The sequence below is a fragment of the Penaeus vannamei genome, chromosome 36 (assembly GCF_042767895.1).
Source record: "Penaeus vannamei isolate JL-2024 chromosome 36, ASM4276789v1, whole genome shotgun sequence".
Taxonomy (NCBI): domain Eukaryota; kingdom Metazoa; phylum Arthropoda; class Malacostraca; order Decapoda; family Penaeidae; genus Penaeus; species Penaeus vannamei.
The window spans coordinates 25,727,471-25,749,970 of NC_091584.1; the positions used below are offsets into that span (position 1 = coordinate 25,727,471).

Consider the following 22,500-nt stretch of genomic DNA (forward strand, 5'->3'; position numbering starts at 1 on the left):
TCTCTCTCTCTCCCTCTCTCTCTCCTCTCTCTCTCTCTCTCTCTCTCTCTCTCCTCTCCTCTCTCTCTCCTCTCCTCTCTCTCTCCTCTCCTCTCCTCCTCCCTCTCCTCTCCTCTCCCTCTCCTCTCTCTCTCTATTTACCTATCTTTTTTTTCTCTCTCTTTCCCTAATCCTCCTCCCTTTGCTCCTAAAATAAGCCCTCTTTGCAACCCAGCAATATAAACAAGCTCTTGGCACTACGGCACCCGTACCATCGCCTCGAATTGGCACTTCCTGGCCCGGACCTCCACTACCCTCCCTCCCCCTTCCTCCTTTCCCCCCACCCCCACCCCCCTCCCCTCCCCACTCCCATAGATACCCCTTCCCTCTCTCCCCCAACCCCTTTCCTAGACTCCCCTCCCCTCCCCCTTCCCCCTTTCTCCCTCCCCCACCACCACTTCCCTTGATCCCCCTCCCCCATCCCCGTACCTTACCCCCCTCCCCCCCCCACTGAATGGCAACCTTAACAGTGGGAAACGGCAAACGGATTTCCCACTCAGTGACGCCATGGCCCCGTGTGTGGGGGTTGGGGGATGGGGGGGGGAACCTACTGCCATATGCCCCGTCTACCTCGTGTTGTAGTTCTACTTTGTCTACCAGTGTCGAGATCTACTCCTTTGGGTTACATATTTATCCTTTTTTCCATTTATTTCTATAAAGAAACACTTGTCATTTATTTCTTCTCTCTATCTAATTCCCCCATTTTTTCTTTCTAAAACCACTTGCTATTCATTTATCTATTTTTTTATCTTCTCCCCGTTCAATTCCTCTTTCCACACATCCTTTTCCACGACGGAAAGACCGCCTTTTGTTTACGTAATACCTCGCTCGTAATACCATAGAAAAGAAGAAAAAAATATATACACAATAAATAAAAATACCAAAAACCTATAAACACAAAAAAACAAATAAACACACATAAAAAACACACACCCATTATCTATCTCCATATTTCGACATTTCCCTCCCATCGCCACCCCCTCCCCCCACCCCCCCAACCACCCCTTCCCCCACCTCCTCCCCAACACCACCCCACCTCCGCCCCAACACCACCCCCACCTCCTCCCCCAACACCACCCCCACCCCCTCCCCAACCACCACTTTCCTTAATCCCCCTTCCCCCTTCCCCCACCTCCTCCCCAACACCACCCCCTCCCCCTCCGCCACCTCCTCACCACTTCCCTTAATCCCCCTTACCCCACCCCTCCTCCCCAACACCACCCCTTCCCCCACCCCCACCACCACTTCCTTAATCCCCCTTACCCCCACCTCCTCCCCAACACCACCCCCTCCCCCCTCCCTAACCACCCCTTTCCTTAATCCCCCTTACCCCTTACACCCCCACCTCCTCCCCAACACCCCCACCCCCCTCCCCACCCCCTCCCCCACCACCACTCCCCTAGATCCCCCGCCCAATCTCCCAATTAAATCAGTCAATCAAAGCCGTCAGATCATCTTCAACCGCCCATTACATCCAACCGCCCTCCCCTACGTGTCCCAGAGAGCCATAGAGCCATAGTGCCACAGTGCCATAGAGCCAGAGAGCCATAGAGCCACAGTGCCACATATGCCTGATCGAACTAAATTGCTGATCTAGCCAATAAGCTTACGTTATTTGCGTATCAAATTGATTTCATACAGTATGAAAAAAAAATCGTCAAAACTGCAGAAATAAAGATAAACACATTTAATCGACAAAACATGACTCTATATATCATAACAATAACAAACATAAAAATCGTCAATACTGCAAAAATAATCCTAAACACATTTAACCAATAAAACAACGCCATTCAATAAACATAATTCTATAAATCACAACAATAACAAACCACAACGTGAATCCCTGAATACCTCATTACCCAACGTAACGAATACCCGAATACCCATCCTACCCACGAGCCAACGATCCCCTAATTGCCTTACCTCCTAAACAAATGAATACCCAAAAGGACCCGAGTGCCTGAGTGCCAGAGTACCCCGGCCTACCTGAGTGCCAGAGTACCCCGGCCTACCTGAGTGCCAGAGGAGGAGGAGGAGGAGTGCCTGCAGGTGTTGCCAGAGGAATCCGAAACCTTTGCCTAGATTCCGAGTCTCTTTCGGGCGATCACGTGATGCTTGGACATCCTCGCTATTTGCGGGGGATCTGGCACCTCCAGGGGGAGAGGGAGGGGGGGGGACGAAGGGAGGGAGTGAGGGAAAGAGAGAATGGGGGAGAGGGAGAAGGAGGGAATGAGGGAGGACAGGGACAGAATAAGGAATATGTAGAGGGAGGGAGGGAGGGAGGGAGGGAAAAGGGAGGGAGGGAGGGAGGGAGAGAGAGAGAGAGAGAGAGAGAGAGAGAGAGAGAGAGAAAGAGAGATGAGAGAGAGAGAGAGAGAGAGAGAGAGAGAGAGAGAGAGAGAGAGAGAGAGAGAGAGAGAGAGAGAGAGAGAGAGAGAGAGAGAGAGAGGGAGGTAGGGAGGGAGGGAGGGAGGGAGGGAGGGAGGGAAGGGGAGGGAGGAGACAGAGAGAAAGACAGAGACAGAGACAGAGAGAAAGACAGAGACAGAGACAGAGACAGACAGAGACAGAGACAGACAGAGACAGAGATAGAGACAACCAGACAGACAGACATAGAAGAAAAAACACATCACATGAATTAGCAAAACAGAACCTACAAGTCTTCACGCGCAATATGTATATAACCTCGCGCCCTCTGACATATCTCAAGAAAACATCCTCGCAAAAAAAAAAAAAAAAAAAAAAAAAAAAAAAAAAAAAAAATCTGCCACGGATCTTGGCTTCTCTCCCCCCAAGAGCGATAAGAAAAAAGTAAAAGACAAGAAAAAAAAAAAAACTAGAGCCTTTGGTTAATATCTGTCTCTGCTTCTCATTTCTGATTTTAAATTTGTGTGATTTTTGCTCCGGTCGGCTAGGGTCGGGGGAGGGGAGGGGAGGGGAGGGGGAATATAGAAGGGAGGGGAGTATGAAGGGGAGAGAAGGGGAGGTGAAGAAGAGGTCAAGTGGAGAGGAGAAGAGGAGAGGAGGAGAGGGGAGGGAAAAAGCAGGGGAGGAAGAGGAGGAGAGGAGGGAAGCTAGGGGAGGACAGGGGAGGAAGTAGGGAGGAAGGAGAAGACAGGAAACAAGAGAGAAGAGAGATGGAAGAGAGAACAAAGAAAGGGAAGAGAAAAGAGAAAGGAGGGAGGAGGAAGAAGGACGAAGGAGGGAAGAAAAGGGATGGGGTAAGGGGTGGAGGAAGCAAGGGATAAGAAAAAAAAATAAAAATAAAATACAAGAGGGAGGGGGAGACCTCTCAGGGTAGGGGGGGTCAAAAGGGGATGAGGGAGGAAGGGAGGTAGGGAGGGAGGGAGGGAAGAAGGGAGGGGAGGAGAGAGGGAGAGGTGAGAAGGGAAAAGAGGGAGGGGAGGAGAGCAGGTGAGAAGGGAGGAGAGAGGGAGGAGAGAGAGGTGAGAAGGGGAGGGAGGGAGAGGAGAGAAGGTGAGAAGGGAGGGAGAAGGAGAGAGGTTAGAAGGGAGGGGAGGGAGGAGAGAGGTGAGAAGAGAGGGAGGAAAGGGAGGTGAGAAAGGGGAAAGGAGAGAGGGAAGTGAGGGAGAGAAGGAGAGAGAAGAAGGGAAAGAGAGGGAGAGAGGGAGAGAAACGAGAGAGAAGAAGGGAGAGAAGAAGTGAGGGAGAGAGGGAGCCGAGGGAGGGGCAGGGTCACCCCCAAACAAGGCAGCTTCATCCCTACGCTGGCACCCTGAATTATTCATTCGCAATAAAAACGTCAGGCAGGCCAATTTATCGCACCGTTTGCTCTTCCACTTTCTGCCTGCGAGAGTGATGGGAAAGTGGGGGGAAAGTGATGACGGTGAGGGAGAAAGGGAAAGGGAGGGAGTAATAGTGAGGGAGAATGGGAGAGGGAATGGGTGACGATAAGGGAGATAAAAGAGAGGGAACAGGTGATGGTGAGGGAGACAGGGAGGGGGAGTGGGGTGAGAGTGAGGGAGAAAAGGAGAGGGAACAGGTGATGGCGAGTGAGACAGGGAGAGGGAGTGGGGTGAGAGTGAAGGAGAAAAGGAGAGGGAGAGAGTGATGGTGAGAGAAAGAGAGTGGGAGTGACTAACAGTGAGAATGAAAGGGAGGTGTATGGAAGAAAGGAGAGAGGGAGAAAGAGAAAGAGGGAGAGAGAGAAAGAGAGAGAGAGAGAGAGAGAGAGAGGGAGAGAGAGAGAGAGAGAGAGAGAGAGAGAGAGAGAGAGAGAGAGAGAGAGAGAGAGAGAGAGAGAGAGAGAGACAGAGAGAGAGAGAAAATTGCAAGAATGATAAAAAAAAATCGCAAGAAAGTGAATAATCCCTGGGGGAGAGGAGGCGGGAAAAGCCACGACCCACTGATTGTCCTTCGCGCATTTAACAGAGGGAACTCCCGTGAGATAGGGAGAGGGGGAGGAAAGGGGGAAGGAGAAGAGAATGGGGGAGGAAAGAAGGGGGAAGAGGAGGAGGAAGGAAGGGGGGGAGAGGGAAGAGGGGATGGGGATGAGGAGGGAAGAGAAAGGAGAAGATGAAAGAAAAAAGAGGATCGAGGAGGGGAAGAAAGAGCGAGTGGAAAGAGTGAATGAATGAGAGGTGGAAGAAAGGAAGGAAGAAGGGATAGCAGAGGAGGAAAGGAGAGTTCCCTGAATTTGGCACCCCCCTTCCCCCTCCCCCCCCTTCCCATTGGCAACGCTGCAAACGAGTCACCGCTGATACCTGGACATGCCTCCGACACGTGCCAGCTGGGGAGGGAAACGCGAGTGGCCGACGCGAGAGGGAGAGGGACGCGGGAAACGGCGCCCTGCGTCAGCCTCATTCTTATGGATCTCATGCACGCACGCACGCACGCACGCACGCACGCACGCACGCACGCACGCACGCACACACACACACACACGCAGACTCGCACACGCGCACACACACACACACACACACACACACACACACACACACACACACACACACACACACACACACACGCAGCCTCGCACACGCACACAAACGCACACACACGCACGCAAGCACGCACACATACACCTAGCCATAAGCGCACACAACCATAACCACCGCCCAGAACTCAACCACGCCCACCACCGACGCCCACAACAGCTGTGCCAAACATCTGGTCGCCTCGTCAGCCGCACGATGCACCTGGCGCCCTCCCTTCACCTCTGCCTTCCCCTCCAACTCCTCACCCTCACCTCCCCCTTTCCCTCCAACCCTCCACCTCCCCACAGCCACTTCCCTCCAACCCCTCCCCCCCCGCTTACCCCTCTATAACCACCCATACCCTTCAACCCTGCCCTCACCTCCCCCTCCCCCTCACCTCCCTTCCCCTCCAACCCCTTCCCCACACCCTTCCCCTCCATACCCCCCCCCTCTTTTGGCTGCCCACCCAACCCCCCCTCCACCCCACCATCCGGCGCGCTTCTCCCATGCCTGAGAGCAGATTCACGCACCTGTGATGAGAACACGTGTCAGGGCCTTTTGCTGTTTGTTGTTGTCCTTGTTATTGTTGTTATTGTTGCTGATAAATCCTCTCACTTTGTTATTTATTCCCTGCGTCGAAAACCGGTTTCATTTGTTCGTCCGTTAAATGTCGGCTCATTTCCTAAATTCGCAATGATTACAGTAATGGCGATGAATAATAGCTATTAATGACACACACGGCAGAGAAAATGCGTGCAAAAAAAAATATATATAATAATAAATAAAACAAAATAAAAAATAAAACAAAAACTAAAATTAAAAAAACGGGAAAGACAGAATGAACGACCAGAAATCAAAATAACAAAAGAACAAAAACAGCGAAGGCAGAAAGGCAGAGAATAAACCAGAAGAGAGTTTAAAAGCCCAAATTCCTGCTACTTGCACAAAGCCTCCCAGAAATATCGATGCAAGTATATTTACTGCGACTCGGCACACCCCGCCCTCGCTGCCGTCCTTCCTCCTTTCCTTTATTGCAGGTGCTAATATATCCTTCTCTTCCTTCTTTCTCTCTTCTTCCCTTTTCTCCCATCTACCTGCTTTTTCTCTCTTTTCATTCTCCCTCTCCTCCTCTTTCGTCTTTCTTCTTCCTCCTCCTTCATCTTTTCCTCCTCCTCCTCCTTCTTCTTTTTCTTCCTCCTCCTCATCATCATTATCTTATTATTATTATTATTCCTCCTCCTCATCTTCCTCTTCCTCCTTCTTCTCCATCTCCTCCTCTTCTTCTTCCTCTTCCTTCCCTTCTTCTTCCTTCTCTTCTTCTTATTCTTGTTCTTCCTCTTGTTCTTGTTCTTGTTCTTCTCCTCCTCCTCCCAAAAAGGGGAGGGGAGAGGGGGGGGGGTCACCACTACTCCTACAAGCCCTTCATTTTCACACTTGTCTCGGCACAATGGCAGCAAATGAGAGGGGAAAGGAGAGAGGACGATAAGAGGGACATAATCGGATTAATCATGCAGTCTCATCTCTTTTATCAGCGTCCATTTCACTCCCCTCTTTTGCATTATCACTCTTATCAGTGTCTGACTGATTTAAATTTGCTACTGATATCAAATGCATCGTTGGTCATCCTCGCTCTCCGCGTGTTTTTGTTTGTTTCTTTGTTGTTGTTTGTTTGTGTGTGTTTTCACTGAGATTTTTTTGTCGTTTGTGTTTGTTGTTGTTGATGTTTTCTTGCCTTTTTTGTGTCCTGTTCCTTAATTTTTTTGTTTGTTCGTGTTCTTATTTTGTCCTTTCCTTATTCTATTTTTTAACATCACCTGTCCACTTCTTACTTCTCTTTCTCCCTCTTCTCTTCAATTTCGTCTTCCCTTTCCTTTCTTTTCCTTGCTTTTCCGTCCTTTCCATCTTTTTTCTTGTCTCCATCTCCCACTCTTTCCTTTCCTATTTTTCTTCCTTTTAACCCTTCTTATTTCCCCCTCGCCCTTACTTCCCTCCCTCCCCTTTCGCCTCTCCACTTCACTCCTCTCTATCTCCCGTCTCTCCTTCCTCCTCTCCCTTTTATCTCCCTCTCCCTCTCCCCCTCTCCTCTACTCCCACTTTATCTCCTCCTCCCCCTCCCTCTCCCTCTCCTCCACTCCCCTCACCTCCCCCTTCCCTTCCCCTCCCCCTCCCTTCCCTTCTCCCCTCTCCCCCACCCCCACCCCCACCCCAACCCCCTTACCCAACCCAACATTCTACTTTGATATAATTCTCTAATTTATAGCACGGCAGCTTAAGGTGAAAGTATAGCGGTCGTCACTCTTGCGAAATCGACTGCGTTCGCATAAATCCTAAAATATGACTATGGCGGATCTAATACCACCGGGAAAAAAGGGATTACGAGTCTATAAATAAAACGGATACGTTGACAAATGAATAAAAATGAATAAATAACAAAAAATAATAATAATATAGACAAATGCGTTTCTCTATGTGGTTCATAAAAACGAAGCTAGCTGTATATGACTGTTTTTTCACACGCCACATACACAACATATACACATAAGGCCTTCGATATAGATAGCCTGATAAAAAAAAAAAAAAACACAGAAGGATAAATAGATGACTAGGACGACCGATAAATAGCCAAAGACTTTCAAATAGGTTCATGTAAGCTGAAAACGAACAGATATAGAGACGCTGACACAGAAAGATAACAGGACTTAAAAATACCCACGGAAACAAATAGACAGACAGACAGATATATAGACAGACAGACAAACAAATAGACAGACAAACAAATAGACAGACAAACAAATAGACAGACAGACAAACAAACAGACAGGCAATCAAATACACAGAGACAAACAGACAGATAAACAGACAGACAAGCAAACAGACAGACAGACAAACAGACAGGCAATCAAATACACAGAGACAAACAGACAGATAAACAGACAGACAAGCAAACAGACAGACAGACAGACAGACAGACAAACAGACAGACAGACAGACAAACAGACAGACAGACAAGTATGCCTCACCTCCCTAGGGCCTACTTAATTACACAACGCCCAGCAGCAGCGCCGCTACAGAACACCGTCTCCTCCGACAACTACAAAAATCGCCTCACCAACAGACCCGATAAAAAGCCACATAAATCACTCTAGCCATTCAAAGCTAATCCAACATCCGTTTCCTCTCTTCTCCTCCTCTCCCCTCATCCCCTTTCCCCCTTTCCCCCTCCCACGCCCCGTCTGCCTTCTATTCTTCTTCCAATAGCTCATTCATTCTACCTCCTCTATTCTTCTTCTTCTTCTTTTCTTTTTTCTTCTTCTTCTTCTTCCCCTTCTTATTATTCCTCTTCCCCTTACCCTTCCTCTTCCTCCTCCCACCTCACTCCTCCTCCTCCTCCTCCTCCCTCCCTCCTCCCTCAATCCTCCTCCTCCCCTCCTACCTCCTTCCTCCTCCTCCTCCTTCTTCTCCTTCTCCTTCTCCCTTCCTCCTCCTCCTCCTCCTCCCTCCTCCTCCTCCTCCCTCCTTCTTCCTTCCTTCCTTCTCCTTCCTTCCTTCCTTCCTTCCTTTCCTTCTTTCTTTCCTTCCTTCCTTCCCCCTTCCTTCTCCCTCCTTTCCTATTCCTCCTTACCCTTCCTATTCCCATTACCCCCTTCCTATTCCTTCCTCACTCCCTTCCTTCCTTCCTCCCTCCCTCCCTCTCCACTCCTTCCTCCCCCTCCTTCCCCCTCCTTCCTCCTCCTTCCCTCCTCCTCCCCCTCCCTCCTCCTCCCCTCACCTTCCCTCCCTTCCCTCCTCCTCCTCCCCCATCCCTCCCTCCTTCTCCTCCCTCCCTCTTCCTTCCTTCTTTCCTCCCTCCCTCCTCCTCCCTCCTCCTCCCCTCCTCCTCCTCCTCCTTCCTCCTCTCCTTCCTCCTCCTCTCCTCTCCCTCTCCTCTCCTCTCCCTCCTCCTCCTCTCCTCTCCTCCTCCCCCCCTTCCTCAACCCGGCCAGTGCCTCGGCGTCTTCCAAGAAAGCCAGACTAAAAATATGCATGAGGTAGTGTATACGTTTTGGTATAAGAGGGGAAGCGAAAGCCGGCGGGAGGGGAGAGGGATAGGGGAGAGAAAGGGGGGAGGGGGAGAGGAGAGGGGGAGAGGGGGAAGAGGGGAGGGGAAGGGAGAGGGGGAGAGGGGAGGGGAGGGGAAGGGAGAGGGGAAGGGGGGGAAGATCGCGGGCACGAGGGCGAGGGGGGAAAGGGGCGAGGACCAGGGAATGCTCACAGACTAAACACATTTCCCGTTGCTCGTGTCTCCTTCTCTCTCCCCTCTTTCTCGCGCCTCTCTCTACTTCTCCCTTCCCCTCTCGCCTTCCCTCGCTTCTTTTTCTTCCCCTTATTCCTTACTCCTCCCATCTCCTATTTCCCCGTATTCCTATTCTTCCTCTCCTCGAACCTCCCCTCCTTGCCATCTCCTCTCTTCACGCATCACCCCTTTCGCCCCCTCCTCTCCCCTGCCTCCTCTCCCTTCCCCTCTTTCCCACTATCTCCCCCCTTTCCCTCCCTTCCCCCCATCCTCGCCCTATCCCCCTTATCTAATCCCCTCTCTTCTCTCTTCTATTCCCTATACCCCTCTCTTCTCTCTTCTATTCCCTATACCCCTCTTCCCTTCTCTCTTCTATCCCACCCCCTCCCCTTCTCTCTTCCCTTCTCCCTCTCTCCTCCACCCCCCTCCTCACCCCCTTCTCCCTCTCTCTTCCACTCCCCTTCCTCCTCCCTTCTCCCTCTCTTCTCCACCCCTACTCCTTCCTTATCCCTTCTCCTCTCCACCCCAACCCCTTCCCCTCTCATCCCCTTCTCCCTCTCTCCTCCCCCCCTCTCCCTTCTCCCCCCCCCTTCTCCCCCCCCTCCCTGGCTTCACGTATTTCCGGACGTCGTAGCCAAGCGCGGGGGAAAAACTGTGAATGAACATGAATAAAAGTCGGGAAATTGGGAAGCGGGGAGAAAGGAGACGAAAGAGGGGGAGAAGAGAGGGGAAAGGAGAAAAGGGAGAGAAAGGGGAACAGAGTAAAGGGAGTGAAAGGGGAAAGGAAAAAGGGGTGAGGAGAGAGAAAGGGGAGATGAGAGAGCGGAGAGGAAAGTGGGGAGACGAGAGGGAGAGGAGAAAGGGGAGACGAGAGACGGGAAAGGGGATTGGGAGAAAAAAAAAAAGGTAAGAAGGAGAAGAGAACAGAAGTAGACAAAAAAATCTGATAAAAGTGCAGGAGAAAAAGTGAACAAAGGGGTGAGAAAAAATGAGAAAGAGCGAGAGAAATAGAGAGAAGGTGGAATGGAGAATGGAAAAAAGAGAGTAGAAGGGGAAAGAGAAACTAAAGAATGAATCGAGGGAAGAGTGAGAAGGAAAGGGAAATGGAGAAAGAAAGAAGAGACAACTGCAAGAGTAAATGAGGGAAAAGCAAAGGTGAATAAGAAGAGACGAGACAGAACAGATTGAATGAAAGAAAGGAAGACGGAAAGGCTTGATAATAGCCTAAAGAGAAGACGAAGCAAAGTTAAACAGTTGGGAAAAGTTAATCTTTGAAATGAGTTTTAAAGAAAATAAAGAAAAATTGTAAGAAAGTAAGAAGTTAATAAAGAGAGATAATGAAAAGGCAAAAGAAAATAGAGAAAATATCCACATCCTTAAAGAAAATGTATGAAAGTAAGAAGTTAAAAAAAGGAGAGAGAACGGAAAGGAAGGCAAAAGAAAATCGAAAAAAAATATCCACACCGTTAGAAAAAAAAATATAAGAATAACGATGATAACAAAAAATGATGACGCTGAGGAATAACAAGAACAGCACGGCCGCCAACAACAACAACAACAACAACAACAACAACAACAACAACAACATCAACAACGGTTAGATAGAAATGAAACCTAAAAAAAAAAAAACACTCCTCTCCCTCTCCCTCTCCCTCCCCCTTCCCCCCTCCCCCCTTTCCTCTCCCACCCCACCCCCCTCCCACCTCGTCCTATCACCTCCATCAGATGTCCCCGGTGTCTCTCGCAGCCCCGGACGAGGTCAATCTTTTGTTCGCTCCGCTGGGGCCAAATTCGCTCCTCCGAGGACGTGACCTAATACCGAGGCGGCAGACGAGGTCACTGGCCTTCGCCGTCCCACGGTCGCGCGCCTCTGTGTGTGTGTGTGTGTGTCTGTGTGTGTGTGGGTGTGTGTGTCAGTGTGTGTGTGTGTGTGTGTGTGTGTGTGTGTGTGTGTGTGTGTGTGTTTGTGTGTGTGTGTGTGTGTGTGTGTGTGTGCGCGTGCGCATGTGTGTGCGTGCGTGTGCGTGTGCGTGTGCGTGTGCGTGTGCGTGTGCGTGTGCGTGTACGTGTGTGTATTTGCATACATATGTATTTCCATGTATCTATTTGTGTTCATGTGTGTGTATGTGTATTTGCGTTAGCATTCGTGTGTATCTGACTGAGTCCGTGTTCATGTGAGCGTGTACATGGATATCTGTGTATCATCTAATAACCAACAACACCGCAAACATCAAATACTACCTGAACGCCTCAGATCCTTACAACACGACAGCAGATTTTTCACTCACCTGCGAAAGAGAGGAATAAACAAATTAGTAATATTCAATACCATAACAAACAAACAAACAAACAAACAAACAAACATAAAAAGACATTACAAAAAATCAATTCCTTTCTGTAACATGGGGACACTTGAACAAATTCATTTTTTTTCAGTCTTTTGTTTGTTTGTTATTTTCTCTGTTATAGAACTATCTCAAACAAAATAAAAAAATGTTCACTACGTAATAAAAGCTATGAACAAAACAAGAACACACCAATTATGTAAACAAATGTAAACAAAGAAATTCAACAACGAAACAAAACGAAAGTATACAGTATATAGTGCACACTTATTATTATTATTATTATTATAACTATTATTATCATTATTATTGTGATATTATTACTATTATTATTATTATTATTATCATTATTATTATTATTATTATTATTATTATTATTATGATGATGATAATGATGATGACGATGACGATGACGATGACGATGACGATGACGATGATGATGATGATGATGATGATGATGATGTTGATGACGATGACTGATGATAGTAATAGTAAAGCTATTGATAACGGCCATAAAAAACAACAACAACGCCATCAACAAAAACAACAAAACCAACAAAAACCTCAACTTTTCATCTAAAAAACCTATCGCGAAGGCAGATCTCGCGACGCCTCCAGAAAGGAACCCGAGGCAGATAAGGGCTCCCGAAGAACCCCCCCCCTCCCTCCCTCCCTCCTCCCTCCTCCCTCCCTCCCCCCTCCTCTCTCCTCTCTGCTCTCTCCTCCCTCCCTCCTCCCTCCTCCCTCCCCCTCCCCCCTCCCCCCTCTTCTCCTTCGCCCGAGAGACCTCCTCCACTCGCGATAAAAAAAAATCCGTGAACGGAGGAAGGCGAATGAAAGTGGGAATGGAAGATAAGGACAGACAAGATTGAGAGCAGTGTCGATCAACGCTAGAAAAAAATAATAAACAGGAGGTGTGCCTGTTTTGAATAACTCATTAGGTTATAACATTGTTCAAACATATGTTCTGGTTTCGAGAACACTGGTTGTAGTAGAGAACGTAGAAAAAATAGAGTAAAAAAATAAAGACAATAATTCAACAACAAAGGCACTAAAAGAACGATAATGACAAAATAAAAAATAACAGTTTTAAGGAGTTTTTAAAAAATAACAGACTAAACACAGGTAACAGAAACAGATATACATAAAGAAATAATAGAGAAGAAAACGAGAAAGAACAACAATAAGGAATAAGAACAATTACAGAACATGACAAAATACACACACACAAAAATACAAAATATACAAAAAAACGTAAAAAACAGAAATAATAACAAAAATATAATAATAATAATAATAATAATAATAATAATAATAATAATAATAATAATCATCATCACAATATACACAAGAGACCAATACCAAGAGAACAGAGAACATAGGCCTACGTTCGAGATCGCAACACCCTGAATCGCGAAGGTGATGAGCGTTTTCTGCCGCGTCCCATAATGACTTCATAATCACCATCACCATAATTATCTGCATTTATCAGGTTAGTGCGCCATGGTCCTGGCCGCTGTTGCCATCCAGAGGGCCAACGGCGCCTCCTTCTCTTCCATAAAATTTATCCCTTTTCTCCTCTTCCATTTCTCTTTTTTCTCCTCCTCTTCCTCTCCCTTCTTTTTTTTGTCCCATTTCTCTCGTCCACTTGTTCTCCCACCTCCCTACTCGACCTCATCTTCCTCCTCCATCTTATCCTTCTCCTCCTCCACCACCAATTCCCACCTAAACCACTCACTCCACTCTCCCCCATTCAACCACCCACTCCCACCCTTCTCCTTCACCTCTACCTATCCTCCCCCTGCTCTTTCTTCCACTCTCTCCACCTCCACCACCTCTGCCCCCCTCCATTTTCAACCTACCACCACCTCCACCTCCTCTCTCCACCACCTCCCCCTCCCTCTTCAACCACCCACCTCCCACCTCCACCTCCTGCCCCCCTCCCTTTCCGCCAGCCTGCCACCTCCACCTCCACCTCAGCCTTCCAGCCCTCCCTCTACCACCATCTCCCCCTCCCTGCCTTCTCAACCACCTCCCCTTCACCCAACCACTCCACTCCACCTCCTGCCCTGCCTTCCCCTCCCTCCCTCCCCTCCGACTCCTACCGAGCTCGCAAAATCGATAAACAACCTCTTGGCTCGGCCGTTCCTTCGCTCCTTCGTTCCTTCGTTCCTTCGCCTCGTCCTCACGCTCCTTCGTTCCTTCGTTCTTTCGTTTCTTCTTTCTTTCGTTCCTTCGTTCCTTCGCCTCGTCCTCACGCTCCTTCGTTTCTTCTTTCTTTCGTTCCTTCGTTCCTTCGCCTCGTCCTCACGCTCCTTCGTTTCTTCTTTCTTTCGTTCCTTCGTTCCTTCGCCTCGTCCTCACGCTCCTTCGTTTCTTCTTTCTTTCGTTCCTTCGTTCCTTCGTTCCTTCGCCTCGTCCTCACGCTCCGGAGAGTCCCCCTCGGAGGCTCGAGGACTCTCTTTGTCGCTTCCTTTGTCGCTCTTTCTGGATAAGTGTCTATAGGCCTATAAAGGGTCTTGCTGTTGGTGTTGGTGTTGTTGGTGTTGTTTCGGTATTCGGGTATTCTTAGTTTGTCTGGTTTTGTATGGTTCTCTTTCCCCCCCTCTCTCTCTCTTTCTCTTTCTCTTTCTCTTTCTCTCTCTCTCTCTCTCTCTCTCTCTCTCTCTCTCTCTCTCTCTCTCTCTCTCTCTCTTTCTCTTTCTCTCTCTCTCTCTCTTCCTTTTCTTTTTTCCTCCCTAGGCCTATAACGTCACAGTCCGTTCCACTATTATCATTCTCTTTTTTCTCATTTCCTCTTGTTTCCCTCTACTTCTTCCTCCCTTCCAGTTCCCCCTTCGCCGCAGCCCGACCCTGAAAACGTTCGAGATCCTTCGTCGGCTCCTGCGCGAGGCCCTTTTTACGCCTCAGAGACCAAGAGACCGAACCTCAGGCCGATTTAGAGAGACCGAAACTCTTACACCAAAAATGAAAAAGGAAAAGAAAAGAAAAACAAGAATGGCAAGAAAAGAAAACGCAAAAAAAAATCAGAGACCAAGAGACTGATCCTCAAGCGAGAGAGACCGATTTAGACCGAAAAAAAACAAGATATATAAGAAACGAAGAGAGAGAGAGACCAAAACCGAGAGAAAAAGAGCGAACGAGCGAAAGAGAGAGAAAAAAAGAAAACACACAAGAGGACCCAAAGCAACACACAACCCATTCGCCCGAACACGACCCGGAAAGAGGCGAGCACGTCGACCGAAACGCGACCTGGATATCGAGGAGCGGAGACCATGGGAGCGTTCGACGGAGAGAGTCACAGCCCGAGATTACACGACTTCAACTTTAACTCAAACTAATGTAAGTCCAACTCTTCCTCTGTTTTTTTTAAACTCTTTCCACCCCTCTCTCACTCGTTCTTCTCTCTTCTTTCTTTATTTACCTATTTCTCTCTATCTTTCTCTTTCTCTCTCCCTCTCTCTTTCTCCCTCTCTCTCTCTCTATCTATCTCCCTCTCTCTTCCTCTCATCCTATCTATCCTCTTCCCTTTCCCCTGTCCCTCCCCTCTCCCTCTCCCCTCCTTCTCTCCTCTCCCTCTCGCCTCTCTCTTTATTAGTGTTCTTTCTTCTTCCTCTCTCTTCTCTCACCCAAAACTGAAAAGTAAGGAAAAAAAAAAAAGCAAAACCGAAGAAGAGCACAGTAATAAACCCTCAAAATGAGAGAAGCGCCGCTGTTTAATCGACATTTCAAACCCGAGTATTACCAGTAGGACCGTTACATTTTGAATTCGATTTTGAAACCTCGGGGGATGAGGGGTAAAGGGGCGGATGGAGGGTGCATGGAAAGGGAGGGAGGTTATGACGGATGAAGAGAGAAAAGATGGGGAAGAAGGAGGGAGGAAAAGGAGAGGAGGCAGAGGGAGGGAGGGAGAGAGGGTGAAAGGGAGAGAGAAAGGGAGGAGAGAGAGAGAGAGAGAGAAAGGAGAGAGAGGAACGATGAGATATATAGATAGAAAGGAGATGAGGCGATGGAGAAATGAGATGAGAGGAGATGGAGAAAGGAAAGGGGGAGGGAGAGGAAGGATGCAAAAATGGGGAAAAGAGAGGGAGAAGGAAAGAGGAAAAATATATAGAAGAGATAGAGGAAAGAGCGACAGGAAGCAGGGAGGGAAAGCAATGAAGAGAGAAAATACCTGAAGAGGAGAAGAAGGAAGTGGAAGGTCACAGAGAAGAGAGAGAGAGAGAGAGAGAGAGAGTAGAGAGAGGGAGAGAGGGAGTGGAGAGAGATGCAGAGAGAGAGAGAGAGAGAGAGAGAGAGCGGAAAAGGGGACGAAAAGAGTCCATAGGAATGAAGAGAGGAAAGAAAGAGGAGAAAGAGAGAAGAGGGAAGACTAAGGAAGCGAAGAGCAAACCACAGACGCCTCACAAAAGGGAGTGAGAGAGGGAGAGAATAAAAGAGAAGAAGACAGAAGACGAACAGAGGAAGAGAGAAGAAAAAAGAGGGGAAAGAGAGAGAGAAAAGAGGTGGCACACACACTTCTCTCGTTTCCCCGGCACAGCATTCGAACAATGGCTAGCCGGATGATGCCCAAAGTCCGTCGCCTATGGAAATTGATCTGGAATCTAACTCGGAATGAGTTTATGCGTACGTCTCTCGCTGTGTATGTGGGGGGGGTGTGTGTGTGTAGTGTGTGTGTGTGCTGTGTGTGTGTGTGTGTGTGTGTGTGTGTGTGTGTGTGTGTGTGTGTGTGTGTGTGTGTGTGTGTGTGTGTGTGTGTGTGTGTGTGTGTGTGTGTGTGTGTGTGTGTGTGTGTGTGTGTGTGTGTGTGTGTGTGTGTGTGTGTGTGTGTGTGTGTGTGTGTGTGTGTGTGTGTGTGTGTGTGTGTGTGTGTGTGTGTGTGTGTGTGTGTGTGTGTGTGTGGTGTGTGTGTGTGTGCAATGTGTGTGTGTGTGTGTAAAAGTGGGGGGGGATTAATATATTTAGAGTATCCGCCTGCTTTTTTTCTGCCTATGTTTCTGTGTTTTTTTTTTTTTTTTTTGTACGTCTCTCGCTGTGTGTGTATGTGTATGTGTGTGGGGGGAGTAATATATTTAGAGTATACGTGTTTTGTTTTTTTGTCTTTGTTTGTCTGTATTTTTTTTTCGTATTTTTTTTAGAAGGAGGGCATACGTATCTCGCTGTGTGTGTGTAGGGGGGAGTTATATTATATTTAGAGTACTGCAGTATTTTTGTTTTTTCTGTCTCTCTTGTCTATGTCTGTATTTTTTTTTTTTTTGGAAGTACGTCTCTACGCTGTGTGTGTGTGTGGGGGTAATATATTTAGAGTATACGTCTGTTTTTTCTGTCTCTGTCTGTGTTTCTGTTTGTTTGGCTTTCTGCCTATATGACTGGTTGTCGAATCTTACCTCCCACCTCTCTTTCCAACTTCCTCACCCTCTTTCTCCTTTTCTTCCCCTCTCCCTCTCTCCCCTTCTCTCCATTTCCCTCCCCTTCTTCCTTCCTCCCCCCTCCTCTCCCTCCCTCCCTCCCTTCCCCCTCCCTCTCCTTCCTTCCCTCTCCCCTACTCCCTTCTCCCTACCCTCCCTCTCCTGCCTCCCTCCCTCTCTCCTCCCTTCCCTCCCCCTCTCCTCTCCTTTCCTTCCTCCCCCATTTCTCTTCCTCTCCCTCTCTCCCACGGGGAAAATAAAACAGCGGGGGAATCGGCGCGGCCCTAAATACGTTCGTGAATCCAGTGCTTCGCCGCCCGCCCCCCCTTCCCCCCCTTCCCCCCTTCCCTCACTCTGGAGTCGGGATGAACTCGCTCTGCCAGGGGACCCGATGGCACTTCCAGGCTCGGTATTGTGAGGAAGTTTGTCTGTCTGTCTGTCTGTCTATATATGTTGTTTGTCTGTCTGTCTGTCTGTCTGTCTGTATATGTCGTTTGTCTGTCTGCCTGTCTAAATCTCTTATTTTATTATTTCTCTCTTTCGCTCTATATCCCTCACCTTTTTTTCCTTCTCCTTCCCTTTTCTCCTAATCTCTCCTCTTTCCCTCAATCCTTCCCTCTCGTCACATCCCTCTCCCTCCCTCTCTTCATCCTTCTCCCTCCCTCGCTTCATCCCTCTTCCTCTCATCATCCCTCTTCCTCTCCCCCTCCCTCCCTCTTCTCCTCCCTGCCCTCAATCCCTCCCTCTCTTTATCCCTAACCCTCTCTTCATACCCCTCCCTCTTCTCCTCCCCCTTCCTCCCTTTCCCTCCCGGCGGCATCGAGGCGGTTAAGACACCAAAGAGAGAGGCGCAATCTTGCCAACTCAACCGCAGATTATTTACCTTCTTAAGGCGTTCCAGTCTCACTTCACTCGCCTCGCTCCCGCTCCTCTTCCGGCGTGGAGCGGGGGGGGGGGGAGCGAGGGAGGAGGGGAGTTAAGGAAGATGGGGGTAGGAAGGAGGGGAGAGGAGGAAGATGGGGAGAAAAGAAAGGAGAGAGAAGGAAGGGATATGGAGGAAGGAAGGAGAGGAGAGAAGGAAGATGGGGAAGGAAGGAGGAGAGAGGAGGGGAAAGGAGGAAGATGGTAGCAAGAAACGAGGAGAAAAAACAAAGAGACAGTGGACAGAAGGATGAAAACGAAGAAAGGAAGAGTAGAAAGAAAGCAAAGAACCAGAAGAAAAAAGAAAAAGGAAAAAGGGAAAAAAACAAAAAAATAAAAGCACAAAAAAAAGAAAGCCTTCTCCCCCCCCAAAAAAAAAAGCCAAGAAAGCCACCCTCAACACGGAAATAAAGACCAATAAAAGCCATCCACCAACCACGCCGGGCATCCCACGCAATTACGATAAAAGCCAGCGCTGCTCAGGTTAAGCCGCCGGCGCTCCGAGCAACAAGGGCGCCAGCGACTTCACGCCCAAAGGAGCTCCTTTCGAATGGTAAATGGCAGCGCATTTAATAGGAGATTGGGAAAGTAAGTCAACTAATCATACAACCATTCATACACACACACACACACGCAATCACATACACACGCACACACACACACTCACGCAATCACACACACACACACACTCACGCAATCACATACACACGCACACACACAGACACACTCACGCAATCACACACACACACACACACTCACGCAATCACACACACACACACACTCACGCAATCACACAGACACAGACACACACACACACACACGCAATCACATACACACACACACACGCAATCACATACACACACACACTCACGCAATCACACACACAGACAGACACAGACACACACACACACACACACACACACACACACACACACACACACACACACACACACACACACACGCAATCACATACACACACACACACGCACACACTCGCAATCACATGCACATACACACACACACACAAAAATAAATAACAAAATTAAAAAAAAAATAATAAAAATAAATAAATAAATAAAATAAACAATCTAGTTCTAAATATAGCATCAGCGGTGTGAATTCACTCATTCATTCATTCGAGATCAATCGCTGAAAGACGATTTGGTGATTTTTTTTCCCCTTTGAAGCATTTGATGTTAAAAATAAAATTCCATTTCATGCGCGAGACAAAATAATAAAAAAAATAACAAGAGGAAGATCTGATTGTACAACGAGGGTAAGAGAGAGAAAAAAAATATTTATCTGCCAAGGTAAAAAAAAAATTAAAATAAAATAAAAAGAGAGGAAGACATGATTGTACAACGAGGGTAAGAGAAAAAAATATTTATCTGCCAAGGTGAAAATACTACAGTTCTCCGTGGCATTGTAAACTCTATATATATCGACTGTATCTTAAGGTCGCGGTCTCCATTCTGTCTTCTCTAATGTTTTCAGTGTTCATCTCTTTCTTACTCCTGTTTTTGCTCTTGTTTTCTCTCCTCTCTCTGTCTCTGTCTGTCTTTTTTTTTTTTCTCTCTCTCTCTCTTTCCCTCTCTCTTTCCCTCCCTCTGCCTCTCCCCCTCCCTCTCCCTCTCTCTCTCTCTCTCTCTCTCTCTCCTCTCTCCCTCTCTCTCTCTCTCTCTCTCTCTCCCTCCCTCTCCCTCTCCCTATCTCCTCTCCCTCTCCCTCCTCCCTCCCTCCCCTCCTCTCCCTCTCCCTCCTCACTCAATAAAGGCTGCCCTCGCCCCTCCTCCCCCACTTCCAGGCGCGGGGAGCAGCCTTCCTTCCGAGCCATTCTCCTTAAGAGCATCACCCACTACGTCGACAAGAGACTCCTACTCCTCCTTCTCCTCCTTCTCCTCCTCCTTTTCTTTCTTTTCTTATATTTCCTTTCTCTCCTCCATCTCCTTCTTCCTTCTCCTCCTCCTTCTCCTTCTCTTTCTTTTCTTATATTTCCTTTCTCTCCTCCCTCTCCTTCTTCCTTCTCCTCCTCCTCTTTCTTCTCATGTATTCCCTTTCTCTCCCCTCCCTCTACTTATTCCTTCTCCTCCACCTCAACTTCTATCCCCACCACTACTACCACTACCTCCTCTTTCTCCTCCTTCTCCTTCTAATCCTCCTCCTCCTCCTACTACTACTACTACTCCCCTTTTCTTCTCCATCTCCTTCTCCTCCTCCTCCTCCTCTTACTCCTTTCTTCTTCTTCTTCTCCTACTCCTCCTCCTCCTCCTTCTCCTCCTCCTCTCCTCCTCCTCCTCTCCTCCTCCTCCCTCCACCTCCTCCTCCCTCCTCCTCTCCTCCTCCTCCTCCTCCTCCTCCTCCTCCTCCTCACCTCACCTCCACCACCTCCTCCTCTTCCTCCTCCTTCTCCTCCTCCACCACCTCCACCTCCACCTCCACCACCTCCTCCTTCTCCTCCACCTCCTCTTCCTCCTCCTCTTCCACCTCCTCCTCCACCACCACCTCCTCCTCCTCCTCCCTCCCCACCTCCTCCTCCTCCTCCCCCCACCTCCTCCTCCTCCTCCTTCCCCTCCTCCACTTCCTCCCTCCCCACCTCCTCCTCCTCTTCCTCCTCCTTCTCCTCCACCACCACCACCACCACCACCACCACCACCTCCTCCTCCTCCTCCCTCCACTTCCCCCCTCCCTCCACTTCCCCCTCCTCCTCCTCCTCCTCTCCATCTCCCCCTCCACACCACCTCCTCCTCCTCCTCCCTCCCTCCCCACCACCACCACCTCCTCCACCACCACCACCACCACCACCACCACCACCACCACCACCTCCTCCTCTCCTCCACCACCACCACCACCACCTCCTCCTCCTCCTCCGCCTCCTCCTCCTCCTCCTCCCTCCTCCTCCTCCCTCCTCCTCCCTCCTCCTCCTCCTCCCTCCCCACCTCCTCCTCCTCCGGCCGGAAGCGAGCGCCTGAGCGAGGCCGTTCATCCCCTCGCCTCTCGACCTAGGTCTACGTCACGCTCTGTGCGCCTCTTTTCGCTTCTTCTGTTCTGCTTTATCTCTTTATTTCTATTTTTCTCTGGAGGAGGTCATTTTAGATTGGGTTTCTGGCGTTTTTATATAAATAAATACATACATACACACACATATATGCATGCATGTATGTATGTATGAATGTATGCAGGTACACACACACACACACACACACACACACACACACACACACACACACACACACACACACACACACACACACACACACACACACACACACACACACACACATAAATATATATATATATATTTTTTTTTCTTCTTCTTCTTCTTCCTACTTTTCCTTCTCTTCCCTCCTTCCAACTCTCCCTCATTCTTCTTTCCCCTTCATCCTTGCCCTTCCCCATCTCCCTTCTTCAACCCTCCTCCATTCCTTCCCTCCCTCCCTCATTCCCTCCCCATCCCCCCTCCTCCCCACCTCCTTCCCCTCCCCTCCTTCCCCCTCCTCCCCCTCCTTCCGCCTCCGTCCCTGAAGCCGAACTGCCGGGGCCCCGCCAGCGCCGTCGGGGAACGCGCTGTCTCGGAGCCGACTCGACACACTTTCGGCGCCGGGGACAAGGGGGAGGAAATGACGAAGAGGGAATGACGAGGGGGAATGACGAAGGGGAATGACGAAGGGGAATGACGAAGTGGGAGGAGGGGGAGGAGGGGGTGGGGGGTAAGGGGGATACAATGTGGAGGGGGTGTGGGGTAAAATGTGGAGAGGGAGGGGGAGGGGGGAGATGTAAAGCGGAGGAAGTAAACGAGAAAAAAATGGTGATGTTGTAGATGAAGACGGCAATGAAAAAGGAGAAAGAGAAGAAAAGAAAGCTAAAGGGAATGAGAAAAAAAGAAAAGACGGAAGGAATATGACGATTTGGAATGCCACTATATATTAACTCACTACCTCTCCTTCTCCCTCCCCGTCTCCATTCTCGTCTCCTACCCTCTCCCTCTCTCTCTTCTTCTCCTCTCTCTCCCTCTTCTTCCCCTTCTCCTTCTCCCTCTCCTTTCCTTTCCCCTTCTTCTTCTCCCTTCTCCCACTCCTCTTCCTCTCCCTTTCTTCCCCTCCTCTCCCCTTCCCACTCACTCGCCTCTCCTCCCCCTTCTCCTCCCCCCACTCCTCCTCCCCCTTTCTTCCCCTTCTCCCATTCCCACTCCTTACCCCTCCTCCCCCTCTCCCTCTCCCTCTCCTCCTTCCTTCCCTCTCCTCCTCTTCTCTCTCCTCCCTTCTCCTTTCTCTCCCCTCCTCTCTCCCCTCCTTCCTCCCCTTCCCCCCTCCCTCCTCCCTTACTTCCCCATCCCTCTCTCTCCTCTCCTCTCCCTCCCTTTCTCCTTCCTCTCCCCACTCCCTTTCTCTCCTCCCTCCTCCCCCTTTCTCCTTCCTCGCAGCCCGTGATCGGAAATAAAGCTTCAGGTGATCGACGTTTAATTAGCAGCAGAGAGCTCGAATAGACGGAGGAATCGCCGAATGATGGAATGTGGGAAAAGGAGAGAGGGAGAGAGAGAGAGAGAGAGAGAGAGAGAGAGAGAGAGAGAGAGAGAG

General features: G+C 49.1%; 2 protein-coding genes across 13 annotated transcripts in view; both read right to left on the minus strand.

Moving 5' to 3' along the window:
• The window catches only part of LOC113805740 (uncharacterized), a 183,492-nt gene that overhangs the window by 37,824 nt on the left and 123,168 nt on the right, over window positions 1-22,500 (minus strand). The window lies entirely within an intron of this gene.
• On the minus strand, window positions 19,308-22,179 carry LOC138859437 (uncharacterized; the record flags this gene model as incomplete). Its single annotated transcript, XM_070114698.1, has 5 exons — window positions 19,308-19,514; window positions 20,189-20,206; window positions 20,303-20,338; window positions 21,971-22,010; window positions 22,163-22,179. Coding segments are annotated over 5 exons (267 nt in total), but the record flags the coding sequence as incomplete, so codon positions are not given.